Raw genomic sequence first — 14,792 nt, 5'->3', positions numbered from 1 at the left:
GGTACCAGGATAGAGACCCACAGAGCCTTTGGCCCCCATTGGACTCCAATGATGGCCGAAGGCTCTGTGGGTATTTATCCTGGTACTGAGCTTTTTGCTCTTTCTGCACGCCGTTTCTGCTTGGGCGCACTGCCAGGTCTTATTGGGCTCCATGGTCTGCGACATCTGGATGCGCAGTCTTGGTTGCTGCTGCTTCCGGTCTACCGGGATGGATATAACAATATGTAGATTTCATTTTAATGCTGGCAATTTTGTGACTCTCTGCATCATAAGTGTGGTCTTGGACTACAAAATGTATACACCCGTGAAGAAGGAATAATATCCAGAAACGTGTCGGGTGTGCAGCTATGCTGCTCTATCAGTAATCTATTTGCACATTAATGCATTCAGGTCTGTTAATATATTAGCAACCTTAATGGAGTCTTTTTAGGGCTAGCCACCCTTGTTTTGTATGTTATATTTTTTATACCTGTGTAATAATAAAAATAGGTTATTCATTTTACTTTTTGTACTATATTTAACTCATTAAATCACTTTACAACCAATAGGATAAAGATCATTAAAGTCCCATCAGGGGGGTTCCTCCTCTTTTTCCTAAAAAAGTATTCATACCCATTGAACGTTTCCACATTTTCTCATGTTACAACCAAAAACATAAATTTATTGGGATTTTATGTAACAGACCAACACAAAGTGGCACATAATTGTGAAGTGGAAGGAAAACGATAAATGGTTTTCAAATATTTTTACAAATAAATATCTGAAAAGTATGGCGTGTGTTTGAAATAATCCCCAGAGTCAAAACTTTGTAGAAGCACCTTTCACTGCAATTACAGCTGCAAGTCTTTTTGGGAAAGTCTCTACTAGGTACATCTAGAGAGTGACATTTTGAAAATAGTTTAAGCTCTGTCAGATTGGATGGAGAGCGTCTGAACAGCAATTTTTAAGTCTTGCCACAGATTCTCAATTGGATTTAGGCCTGGACTTTAACTGGGCCATTCTAACACATGAATATGCTTTGATCTAAACCATTCCATTGTAGCTTTGACTGTATGTTTAGGGTCGTTATCCTCCCGGAAGGTGAACTTCTGCCCCAGACTCAAGTCTTTTGCAGCTTCCCTGTCCCTGCTGAGGTAAAGCATCCCCACAACATGATGTAGCCACCACGTTTGACGGTGGGGTTGGTGTATAGAGTTAGTTTTCCGCCACACATCACGTTTTGCTTTTAGGCCAAAAAGTTAAAATTTTGGTCTCATCTGACCAGAGCACCTTCTTCACGTTTGCTGAGACCCCCACATGGCTTCTCGCAAACTACAAATGTGACTTCTTATGGCTTTCTTTCAACAATGGCTTTCTTCTTGCCACTCTTCCATAAAGGCCAGATTTGTGGCGTATACGACTAATAGTTGTCCTGTGGACAGATTCTCCCACTTGAGCTTTGGATCTCGGTAGCTCCTCCAGTTACCATGGGCCTCTTGGCTGCTGCCCTGAATAATGTTCTCATTACATGACAAAATGTGGAAAGGGGAATATTTTTTTCAAGGCACTGTATATGCCTTACCTTATATAGGTGTTGCAGGACTGTCATGTAAACTGCATTTACCCTTTTTAACTGCTTCCTGCCCTGCCTATACTAATATGACAGCCGAGCAGGAGCGCTGCTATCATGGGTGGATGTCATGACGTCCTCCCAGGATCCAACTGCGCTGTGGGGCCATCTTTCACCTGCTGTGTCCACCAGACACAGCAGATGACAGACTAGTGTAATGGGCAGCTGCCAGTACTGTGCAATCACTGTGACCAACAGCAGATCACTTGACAACTTTACACAATGCATGGTTTCCATTCATAGCCATACATTGTGCACGCTTGTGTAATTTCTGTGACTGGTCACACTGATCACATGGTACACACAAGGCCAATCACAGTGCATCTGTACCATATGATAGCTGTGGCCAATCACAGCTTTACAATAGTACACACTGGATGAATAGAGGTCATTCATAAAAAAATGATTTAGCTATATATACACACACACCATAAATTGTGGACTCTATAAACTTTCCTAAAAATTAAACATACTGATTTGGGTTATTTTTACCACAGAATTTTAGCAGAATACTTTTTGGCATATATTTATGAAGATAATTTATTTGCAAACCTTTAAAACAGAAACAAATTATTTTTTTTGTTTATTTAGCAAAAAATAAAAATCCCAGAGGTGATTAAATACCACCAAAAGAAAGCTCTATTTGTGTGAAAAAAATGATACACATTTCATTTAGGTACAGTGTTGCATGACTGCACAACTGTAATTCAAAGTGTGAAAGCACTGAAAGCTGGAAATTGATCTGGGCAGGAACGGGGTGAATGTGTCTGTTACTGAAGTTGTTCAGGGCCGCTTAATTTAAATTCATAAAAACTTTTTACTTCACCTCTAAATTATTATTTTATTTTTTAACCAATGGGCTACTAGGGCAAAAAAAAATAAAATAAAATGTTTTCTTTATTATTCCAGTGAGTAGAGTAGAAATCCATGAAGAATGCTTAAGCTAGTGAGAAAGCTCCAACAGCCAGAAGGCACTTTACAGAACCTGGTAACATGGGCTTTTAGCTTTATGAAAAAGCTTTTAAATTTGGGCTTCATTTGTAGTTCTTTAGGAGCTTACAGGCTTCCAGCAGTCTGTCAAGCTCTAATGAATACAGCATGAAAAGCAGATTGTTATTACTTACCGAAGATTCACTATCTCTGATTAAGAAGTCCCCCTCATTTCCTCGTTCATTGAGTGCCATTTCTGCCTGGTGCCGTGTAACTTTTCCATAATACCACGGATGGCCAGCAAAGCGTCCAGAGACAGAAGGCCCTATATAATCACAGCGGGGTGGCAATGGCTCATAACCTGAGCTGGGCTGAAAGTTCTGCATTATAGTGACGTAGTTCTTTGGTACAAGACCCACTAGGCCATTACTCTTTCGGCATTTCCACCATTCAGGATCATTCTCTGGCTTCTCAATCACATCCATCATTTCGCCTTTCTCGAAATTAAGCTCTTCCTCATTGGATGAGCTAAAAGGATACAAAGCCTGGACCACATGAAGTGAGCGACCATTGTTGAGATTGTTGACAACTGCTGCCAATTTTTCCGACAAAGTTCCTACTTGGTCACCAGAGGGGCTATCATTCTCCTCAGTCACGTAGTTGGAAGGGAACCAGCCTACACGTCCATTGTAACTGCCCCTCCACCAGCCATCACTGCACTTTTCCATTACAATCACCTTCGTGCCTTTCACTAAAGATAGCTCATCCTCTCTTTCGGCTGCGTATGTGAACTTAACATAAGCTGGCATGTTAAGGTCGTACAGACGTTCTGTATCTGAGAAGCTTTCATCTGCTGTGGAAGAGGAATCGGGCATGTTTGTTTTCCTCTTCACTTTTCCAATACCTGTAATAAACAAGATAAAATAATTCAGAACAATACTTTAACAAATGCTCTTAAATTATATCTAAAGCTTCACTTTTTTCTTATGTATACAGTAGGGAATTGGTAAAACCCGTCGGTTTTTTGGCCATAATTTTGGATTTTTAAGAGGGTAAATCCCCTAAGAGTGGAACCAACCCTCATCGAATTAACTGATCCCCAGTTACATTAAAGACATGCCATGAATAATTCACATAATATATTCACAATAATAAGTCACACGTGCTTGTGTGTCAACTGTCAAGTCATCAAAGTGGCTAATATAACTGATCACATGTGCAACACAACTAAACTGCTGATCAAACTGAGGCTAAGATGGCAGCTTCTTTGGCTGTAAATGAGAGGAAGGTTTAGTTCTGCTTTAACAGGGACAGAGACAGCAATACATTCCAAAAAATTGTTTTAAACCCTCAGCCCTCTATAGGAATCTAAAAGAAAATAAAATGGCTTTGGGTATACTTTAAAGGCAGAAGGTTTTTTATATCCGAATACATTCTTTGCATTAGGATAAAAAAAAAAAAACCTGTGTGCAGCAGCCCGCCAGCCCCCCTAATACTTACCTAAGCCCGTCTTTATCCAGCGATATTGCAGGTGTATCTCAGCTGCCCGGGACTCGACTCCTCATTGGCTGAGACCACAGTGTTGCGCGATTGGCTCCCGCTGCTGTCAAAGTCAGTCAGCCAGTCAGGAGATCGTGCAAGGCCTGGGTTGCAGCTCCGTGTCTGAATGGACACAGGGAGCGGTGACTTTGCTCGGGTGCCCCCACAGCAATCTGCTTGCTGTGGGGGCACTCAACAGGAGGGAGGGGGCAGGAACACAGAAAAGGGACCCAAGAAAAGGAGGATCTGGGCCACTCTGTGCAAAACCACTTCACAGAGCGTGTGTAAGTAGAACATGTTTGTTATTTATTTTTTTAAAACGAGACTTTACAATCACTTTAAACTATCCATCAGAATTGTAAAGCACAGTTATAGAGTGTGTTTAAACAAGGATTGGCTAAAAGTAGGAGTCTCTGGGCAACAGTAACATGGTCAAAATGTCTTCACGATTACCAGATAACACCAAAAATAAATCAAAAGTATTGGGGCATCTGCCTTTACACGCACATGATTTAATGGTATCCCAATCTTAGTCCATAGGGTTCAATATTGAGTTGGCCCACCCTTTCTTGCTATAACAGCTTCAACTCTTCTGGGAAGGCTGTACACAAGGTTTAGGAATGTGTCTATGGAAAAGTTAGACCATTTTTCCAGAAGTGCATTTGTGAGGTGTTGGACGAGAAGGCCTGGCTCGCAGTCTCTGCTCCAATTCATCCCAAAGGTGTTCTATCAGGTCGTGGTTAGGACTCCATGCAGGCCAGTCAAGTTCCACCACCCCAAACTTCTTCATAGAAGAATGGTCAAACATTCCCATAGATACACTCCTAAACCTTGTGGACTGCCTTCCCGGAAGAGTTGAAGCTGTTCTAGCTGCAAAGGGTGGGCCAACTCAATATTGAACCCTACGGACTAAGACTGGGATGACATTAAAGTTAACGAGTTTAAGGGCCCATTCATAATACAAATGTTAGCATTAAAAGGAAAGTAGGGGAATGTTTTTTTTTTTTCATTTATAGAATCATATTTGCCTAGCTGGATGCAGCACACTTGAACACTGGGCTGTGGAGGGGGCAGGAGTGCCTGGCTCAGGCTCTTAGAGGCTTGCTAAGGAGGCTGAGCCGGGTGCCGGACCAGGCATGTGGGCCCCGTGACATCCGGCTACACAAGCATGGCTGCCATGGAGACCAGCCAGACTAAAAGAAAATGGCCACCATCAGCTACAAACACTGAAGCATGTTGCCAGGATCTTTCCTGCACCTTCTGCAATGCTGCGCCCTCTGCAAGGGGACCCCCCCCTGAAGGTAGGACACATGTTAAGGGGAGACTCGGCTATGCACTCTGCACTGGGACCTCCCTGCACTATACCCACACTGCAAACAGCAGGGCATACACCTGGGGGTCTCCTACAATGGGACCCCTCCAGACTACCAGGGAGGGACACACACTATCCCAGGACCCTTACAGAGTGGGGATAGCGGGGGAGACCCCAGGGGTCTTCTGCTGCATTTTCTGCCCTGGGACCCCCACCAGACTCTAGGTTCAGACAGGGGGAATTAGGGAAGCTCAGCTCAGTGAGGGATTTCAGAATGGGAGGAGGGAACCTGCAGGCAGGTCCGACCATCCCTGGAGATTACCCGCATTCACCCCAAAGAAAACCACCAAAAGGGGAGAGGGGGGACTGTACTTACCCTTCCATGGTGCGGGTAGCGTTCCAGACAGAACTCCTCGCCACTGAAGTAGGGGAGCTGTCAGCCAAGGGACCGCTGCGACTCAGACCTAAGGCCCGGTCGTATGCGACTCTGCAAGACGTTTAACTCGCAGACCCGCCTCTGTCCGTGAGGCTATGTTGTGGACGACCTAGCGCATAGCTGTGGTTTGCACGCGCTCGCTGGCTGGCAGTTGATTGTAGATCTCCCGAAAGAAATAAAAAAAGTGTAAGGATCGAGAAAATTGCTAGGACCAGAGATTCCAGCCGGGAGCCTAGGTCCTTACTCCTGACTAGACAGATTAAAACGGATTACCTAGAGCAGAGATGGGGGTTATATATCAGCTGAGGATGGCCCATGGGCGTAGCTAGGCGTTTTTTGTTCTGCCTAGTTCTACTCCTAGAGGAGGGAAAATAAGCGACTAGTTAGGATTTATGGAGTGCTGTGTCAGTTAATGAACGAAAGAGAAATATATATATTTTTTTCAAAATTGTGTTTCTTTTTTTGTTTATAGCGCATAAAAAAAATAAAAAAACAGCACCAGTGGCGTCACTAGGGTTGGTGTCACCTGGTGCGGTAAAACATGGTGTCACCCCCCCCCCCCTATATTCGGGCCGGGCAGCAGCTCAGTGTTGGCGTTTTTTGAAGCAGGTTGCGACGGTCAATAAGGCCTACAGGATAGCAAATTGGGCACTTCCTAATGGCTCAGTCCCTAGGAGCAGTAACGGATAATGGCTGACAGGCCATCCTGCCAGACCTAGCAAAATTGCAGTAGTGATCCCTCCGGTTATACGTTCGCTCCCTCTGGGTTAACCAGGCTGACTTTGGTCAGTAGTGTATCCCGTCTGTACCCTGGCAGTGTCACAGTCTCTCTCTCTCTGGTGGTGCTGGGCAGTGTGGCTCTCTCTGACTTCCCCCCAGCACAGTCCTCTTTATGGTGGAGCACTCCCTCCCTCAGCTTTTTCCCAGGTTCCCAGTCCTCAATCTCTCCCCCCAGCAGAGTGCATTCTGGGGCTGTGGTCTGCTCCCTGTGGACAACAAATGGGGCCGCCAATCTTCCGGGACTACATGTCCCATGATGCCCCCTAGTCTCTTCTGATGGGCCCTCCGCGGTGGCCAGCGTGAAGGGAAACAGACCGGGCAGTAAGCTGGGCGGCAATCAGATGAGAGCCGCTCTCTCTTCTCCTGCACTACTGACAGGAGAAAAGAGGGGGGAAGTTGGGAAGATAAACTGACAGCCCGCAGCTCGCTACCTGTTCTCTGGTGGACTGAGCGAGGAAAAGAGCCTGCTGTCACCGCTTAATCATACCTCCCAACTTTTTAACTTCACAATGAGGGACACTGGAGGAGTGAAAAGACCTGCGGCATGCTAGCTTGCGGTAAATTGTGGGAGGGGCTTAAGGGATATGTTTAAACAAAACCCAGGCTTCCTTGTACCTATAAAATATGCTTCAATTGCTTTGTCTGAGCCTACCTAAAGAATAAATTCAATAAAATAGTCAGCGACTGCATAGCAACCAGCAACTGTTGAGACAATGAAGACTTTGGTGAGAAGTATATAATGTACAGTATTGTGTATATAGTGCAGGAGAGTGTAAAGCAGAACACAGGGGTTGGGGAGTGCTGCATCCAGTGACGGGTTTAGGATACATAGTGCAGGCTGCAGGGGTCCAGGGTGTGTAATGTAAAGGGTTCAAGATTTAGATGAATGTAATGCACAGAGGGCTATAGCCAGTTCCAGGTTTAGGAGTACATGATACACACAGAGAGCATGGTCCAGGAGTACATAATGCACAGAACGCAGGGCCCAGGAGTGTGTAATGTATAAATATAGGGGTGTGTAACTCACAGTGTAGGGGTAAGGAAAGGGCAAAATTCCTCCCACATACAAGAGATGGTCAGAGACTACTGACATGATACAGGAGATGGTCAGAGACTGCGGAAATAATACAAGAGATGGTCAGAGACTGCGGACATGATACAAGAGACTGTCAGGGACTGCAGACATCATACAAAAGACTGTCAGAGACTGCGGACATTATACAGGAGATGGTCAGAGACTGCGGACATTGTACAGGAGATGGTCAGAGACTGCGGACATTGTACAGGAGACGGTCAGAGACTGCAGACATAATACAGGAGACGGTCAGAGACTGCAGACATAATACAGGAGACGGTCAGAGACTGCAGACATTTTCCAGGAGACGGTCAGAGACTGCGGACATTTTTCAGGAGACGATCAGAGACTGCGGACATTTTTCAGGAGACGGTCAGAGACTGCGGACATTATACAGGAGACAGTCAGAGACTGCGGACATTTTTCAGGAGACGGTTAGAGACTGTGGACCTTATACAGGAGACAGTCAGAGACTGCGGACCTTATACAGGAGACAGTCAGAGACTGCGGACATTTTTCAGGAGACGGTCAGAGACTGCGGACATTATGCAGGAGACAGTCAGAGACTGCGGACATTATGCAGGAGACAGTCAGAGACTGCAGACATTTTTTAGGAGACGGTCAGAAACTGCGGAGACATTATACAAGAGACGGTCAGAGACTGCGGACATTATACAGGAGATGGTCAGAGACTGTGGACATTATACAGGAGACGGTCAGAGACTGCGGACATTATACAGGAGACGGTCAGAGACTGCGGACATTATACAGGAGATGGTCAGACTGCGGACATTATACAGGGGGTGTTGGAGATTGCGGACATTATACAGGGGGTGTTGGAGATTGCGGACATTATACAGGGGGTGTTGGAGACTGCGGACATTATGCAGGGGGTGTTGGAGACTGCGGACATTATACAGGGGGTGTTGGAGACTGCGGACATTATACAGGGGGTGTTGGAGACTGCGGACATTATACAGGGGGTGTTGGAGACTGCGGACATTATACAGGGGGTGTTGGAGACTGCGGACATTATACAGGGGGTGTTGGAGACTGCGGACATTATACAGGGGGTGTTGGAGACTGCGGACATTATACAGGGGGTGTTGGAGACTGTGGACATTATACAGGGGGTGTTGGAGACTGCGGACATTATACAGGGGGTGTTGGAGATTGCGGACATGCTTCTGTAGTGTACAAGAGACTGGAGGCATAGTACATGATATATTACAGCAGCACTCTCCTAAAACTTAAAATACTGTTGAAGTTCAATTTTTTGAAGTTAAAAAGAACATGGATGATCCCTTCCAGTGATAATGTGCCAGCAGTGGAAGGGTTACCTGCAATTTGTCTCGTCCTAGCTTCTCTTATCCTGATGGAGTCTGAATGCCATTCAAGCAGCGTGGTGTGGTGTGCCTCCTCCCCCCTCCTCCTCTGTACACTCAGTCAGGAAGTAAACATGATCACAGCAAGAAGAGGAGGGGCGGATTCAGTGAGTGAACTCCGTACACACAGTGACAGAGAAGACTGCAGGCAGCTGGAGAGACATCCCGGCGTGTAGACAACCCGCTGCCCGCACACGCTGCGGGCATTTCAGGAATGTTGGGACTCTTAGGCTTAGGTGGTGTCACCCCTCTGGCGGGTGTCACCCGGTGCGGACCGCCCTCCCCGCACTCCCCTAGTGACGCCAGTGAACAGCACAGGTGATCAATACCCCAAAAGAAAGCTCTATTTGTGGGGGGGGGGGAAGACATCAATTTTATTTAGGTACAGCGTTGCACAATCGCGCAATTGTCAGTTAAATCAAAGCAGTGCTGTATCACAAAAAATAACTGAATTTTTGTAAAATCTTACCTGTAAAATTCCTTTCTCTGAGTCCTCCGACAGTCGCCGCCTCTTCATATTCGTCACTAATGGGGTTATTGACCTTTGCTCCGTAGGAGTAGCTAGGCAACAGAATATATTAATATCAAAGCTTTTAGCATATCCCACCCCCAGGGGGTGGTCCCCTCAGTCCATACCTCCCTGCTTCCTGCATTTCCAACTCAGTTTCAGTAGCATAGCAGTAGAGTACATAAACAAACCCCAAAAGAGTGGCGGGGGCGGCGACTGTCGGAGGACTCAGAGAAAGGAATTTTACAGGTAAGATTTTACAAAAATTCCGTTTTCTCTTACGTCCTCCGACAGTCGCCGCCTCTTCATATTCGTCACTAATGGGGACGTCCCATAGCAGTGTAGACATGAGGGGTGGGAAAAAAGCAGCCGCGCCTTAAGCAACGCAGTACCCACATCAGAGAAAGGCATCTTACCAAAGTAAGAGAACCAACTGGGCAACAGGAAAAACGTGCTCAACAGGAGCAACAACCCAGGAAAAAACAAGTAACCTAGGGGTAAAAACACCCCAACAACCAAGGGCCCAAACAGGGGACCCTAAGGCACTGCCGCACTAAGAACCTTGCGGCCAAAGGAAGCATCTGCCGATGCCTGAACATCCACTTTGTAAAATTTCGAGAAAGTGTGAACGGACGACCAAGTCGCCGCCTTACACACCTGGGCCACAGAAGCCCGATGACGATAGGCCCAAGACGTACTCGGAGACCTGGTAGAGTGCGCCTTCACAGGAAAAGGAGGAACCTTCCCCTTCAAAGCATAGGCTTGCACAATGGTCTGTCTGATCCATTTGGCGATGGTCGCAGCCGACGCCGCCATGCCCTTCCGAGGTCCCTCAGGAAGGACAAGGAGAGAATCCGACTTGCGAAAGGATTTAGTCGAAGACAGGTAAACCCTGATCGCCCTAACATCCAAGGAATGCAAAGCCACCTCCTTCGGATGCTTAGGCTTCGCGCAAAGCGAAGGCAGAACAATATCCTCATTGAGGTGAAATTCCGAGATCCTCTTTGGAAGAAAAGATGGGTTAGGTCGCAAGACCACTTTATCCAAGTGAATCACCAAATAAGGAGATTTGCAGGACAAGGCCGCCAACTCCGACACCCTGCGAGCCGAAGTGATCGCCACTAAGAAGGCAACCTTCTTGGACAACAGAGACAACGAGATCTCCCTGATACTTTCAAAAGGAGCATGTTGCAACACGGACAGAACAAGGTTCAAATCCCATGGAGGCAAAGGCTCCCTCCTAGGAGGGACCAAATGTTGCACCCCTTGAACAAAGGTGCTAACCAAAGAGTTAGACGCCACAGGGCGTTGAAAGAGAACGGCCAGCGCAGAAATCTGACCCTTAATCGTGGCCAACGCCAAACGCTGGTCCACGCCCGTTTGAAGGAAAGCCAACACTCTCGACACCGAGTACGAGCGAGGGGAATACCCCCTGGACTCACACCAGGCAAAGTAAGCCTTCCAAGCACGGTAGTAAATCTTCCCCGAAGAGGCCTTCCTAGCCTTGATCAAAGTGGGAATGACCTCAGGGGAGAGACCCCTATCCTTCAGGACCTGGCGTTCAACAGCCAGGCCGTTAAAGCCAGCGACTGTAAAGCAGGATGGAATATCGGTCCTTGAGACAGGAGATCTTCTCGAAGTGGCAGACGCCACGGAGCATCGACCGCCAGATTCACGAGGTCTGCGTACCAAGACCGGCGAGGCCAGTCCGGTGCCACCAGAATCACCGTGCGCGGTTCCGAGGCCAACCTGCGAAGGAGCCTGGACAGCAGCTGAATCGGTGAAAAGGCATACATCAGGCGATACTGATGCCAGGGCGCCACTAACGCGTCTAAGGCGTCTGCCCGAGGATCGCGCGTCCTTGCCATGAACCTTTCCACCTTGTTGTTTAGACGAGACGCGAACAGGTCCACATCTGGGGACCCCCACTTCGCGCACAACATCTGGAAGACATCCGGGTGAAGGGACCATTCTCCCTGGTCCAGGGTCTGGCGGCTCAGATAATCCGCCTGCCAGTTTTCCACCCCCGGAATGTGAACTGCAGATATCGCCGGGACGTGCGTCTCGGCCCAAGACAGAATGTCGGCTACTTCCCGAGCCGACCGGGCACTCCTGGTGCCCCCTTGGTGGTTGATGTAGGCCACCGCAGTGGCATTGTCCGTCTGTACCCGAACTGGACGGCCCTGAAGCCTGTCCGTCCAACGCAGAAGACAGAGATTTATCGCCCGCAATTCCAGAATGTTGATCGGAAGGGAGGATTCCTCCTCCGACCAAGTTCCCTGGGCGGACAGAACGCCCAGAACACCACCCCAGCCCGACAGGCTGGCATCCGTGGTGATCACTGTCCACGACAAAGGACGAAAAGACTTGCCCCCCGACACCGCCGGGGACTGGAGCCACCACAAAAGACCCCTTCGGGTGAAATGGCTCAACGACAGCCGCAGATCCAGAGATTGCGGACGCCCGTCCCACTTGGCCAGGACCTCCGCCTGAAGCTCCCGTGTGTGAAACTGGGCGAAGGGAATCGCCTCGAAGGCCGAAACCATCAATCCCAGACACCTCATACACGTCCGGAGGGACGAGCACTGATTGTCCCTGAGGGACCTGACTTTGCACTGAAGTGTCCGAAGCTTTTCTTCCGGCAGGAAGACCTTCGCTTTAACAGAGTCCAGAATCATCCCCAGGTAGGGAAGACGAACCGACGGACACAACGTGGACTTTGGAAAATTTATCGTCCAGCCAGGCCCTGACTGGTCGCGGACCGAATCAGAATATCGTCCAGATACCCCAGGACAGAAATGCCCTGGGCCCTCAATAAGGCCAGAACCGGCGCAAGCACCTTGGTGAAAACCCGCGGAGCCGAAGCGAGACCAAAGGGTAACGCCACGAATTGGTAATGATCCTCCGCAATGGCAAATCGAAGATACCTCTGGTGACCCTCGAAGATGGGAATGTGAAGGTATGCATCCTTCAAGTCGATGGAGGCCATGAATTCCCCCGGAACCAGGGCAGCCACCACCGATCGCAGGGATTCCATGCGGAACTTGCGAACCCGCACAAAGCGGTTCAGAGCTTTCAAGTCCAGAATCGGACGTACCTTGCCCTCCTTTCTGGGCACAGTGAACAAATTGGAATAGAACCCCCGAAATCTGTCCCGATGAGGCACCGGGACCACCACTCCCTGGGCCCGCAGGTCCCGCACCGCCAGGTGCAGATCCTGCAAACGCTCTGGAGACAGCTGAAGATTTGAGGGGAAAAATCTGCCCGCCGGCCGAGAGAGAAACTCGATCTTGTATCCAGATCGAACGATTTCCTGAACCCACCTGTCCCGAACGCGGTCCAGCCAGGGTTGAAGAAAACCGAGCAGACGTCCCCCCACCCCAGAAACGGGTGAGGGCGCCCCTTCAGGCCGCATTGTTATGGGCAGCGGAACCGGACTGGCCGGACTTCTGCTTACCCGACCACGGCTTCTTCTGGGAGCCTTGGCCTTTGAAGGGCTTGCCCTTATAGTGCGACCGAAAGGCACAAAAGGACCCCTGAGAGGGCCTAAACGAGGCATTCTTCTTACCATGAACAAACATATTCCTGTGAGATTGGGGCAAAAGAGTGCTTTTACCCCCAGAAATACCCTTTATCAGAGTATCCAAAGATTCGCCAAAAAGGCGAGATCCCGCGTAGGGCAAATTAGCCAAAGTCTTGCGGGAAGATTGGTCAACAGACCAACATTTCAGCCATATCAGGCGACGGTTCAAGACCGCCACACTAGAAAGACGCGCAGCCAAAGGGACCAAATCCAGGTCCGCATCACACAAATACATGACACCCTGATGAATCTGATCCACCATAGCCAAAGTTGTCGGCAGGGCAGAGTCAGCCACCAGGGTACGCCTGAGCACCTGCGTCCAATCCGCAATAGCCTGGGCTGCCATAATGGAAGCAAAAATAGGCTTCATCATAGAGCCAGCAACCGTATAAGCATGACGGGCCAGAGATTCCAACCTCCTGTCCGTCGGGTCCCGGAACACCGGGCTATCCTCAGCAGGAATCGCGGTGGATTTATTCAAAATCGCCAACGCGTGATACACCTGAGGCGGCACACACCAATGCTCATCAGTAGCTGGTGTAAAGGGATACCGCAGCTTGAACCTACTCGGCACAGCAAAAGGCTTCTTTAAATTGTGCCATTGCTCATCAACCGCGCGCTGAAATTCCGTAGAGCAAGGAAAAACCTGCGATGTTTTGCGTTTCCTTTGCGTCCCATAAGAGGACATCAAAGCAGGAGGACATGGTTCATCCTGCAAATGCAGCGTTTGCTTGATAGAAGCAACCAACTCATCCATGATTGCAAGCTCTTCAGACGAGCCAGGGGGAGAATTATCAACCCCTTCCACCTCAGCCTCCCCGTCAGACCCCACAAGGTCTAGGGATGAGTGAGACCCTGAGAAGGGCACTCCAGCCATAGCAGCCCCATCGCCCTCTGAATCAGAGGAAATAGACACCCTGGGCCGTTTTGTGGATCGATCAGCCACCAGCATCTGCACTTGAGCAGCTAAGTTTGCCACAATAGTGGCCAGATCAGCCCCCTCGGGGGAGGCAGCAGCCCCTTGGCCCCCCACCAAGGTGGGAGGAAACTTGCAATCCTGAGAATCCATGCCCCAGCAAAATAATAAAGGGTACTGCCCCTTTAAGATCGCGGCAAGCGTAGCCCACCGCACCCACTGAATACACCGACCCCCACAGGGACACGAAACTGGGCAAGGAATACAGGAAAAATGGGAAGATAAAAACCTGGAGAGATCACACAGGCTGCTGCACCGATCGCTGTCCCAGAGCAAAAGGAAGTGATGCAAGACTGACCGCCCCTATGAAGCCTATGCAAGGCTACACAAACATGGCCGCTCGGCTGAGGAATCCCAGGGCAAACAGAACATGGTGCCGACATGTGGCCGGATCGATCGCCGCTCAATATGGCGGCGTTTGGCGCCAAAAACGCCGTGCAGTACCTCACAGGACCTGCCACCATGATATTGCCCCAAAAAAATGGCGGATCGCCATTTTGATCGCCTCACAGCATGCTGAAAATCTGACTGCTTCACAAAGACACCCAGCAGAGCGGGAGAGCCCCCCCCCCTTCACAGCCCACACACACAGGCAGCAAGTTCACACAGGAACTGACAGGGAGCACAGCAGCCACACAGACATGCAGGGTCACACAGTC

The 14,792-nt window shown here is 48.9% G+C and overlaps 1 protein-coding gene across 2 annotated transcripts in view; it reads right to left on the bottom strand.

Moving 5' to 3' along the window:
* The window catches only part of NCK1 (NCK adaptor protein 1), a 252,537-nt gene that overhangs the window by 25,961 nt on the left and 211,784 nt on the right, over positions 1–14,792 (bottom strand). For both annotated transcript variants that reach the window (XM_082249625.1, XM_082249626.1), the window contains one exon: positions 2,734–3,443. In XM_082249625.1, coding sequence (XP_082105751.1) covers positions 2,734–3,443 — 710 coding nt within the window. The remainder of the gene's footprint in view (positions 1–2,733; positions 3,444–14,792) is intronic.

The sequence above is a fragment of the Pelophylax lessonae genome (assembly GCF_965119305.1).
Source record: "Pelophylax lessonae genome assembly, chromosome: 3".
NCBI lineage: Eukaryota > Metazoa > Chordata > Amphibia > Anura > Ranidae > Pelophylax > Pelophylax lessonae.
The sequence above is the reverse complement of the archived record's forward strand: the minus strand, read 5'-3'. Positions and strand labels throughout refer to the sequence as shown.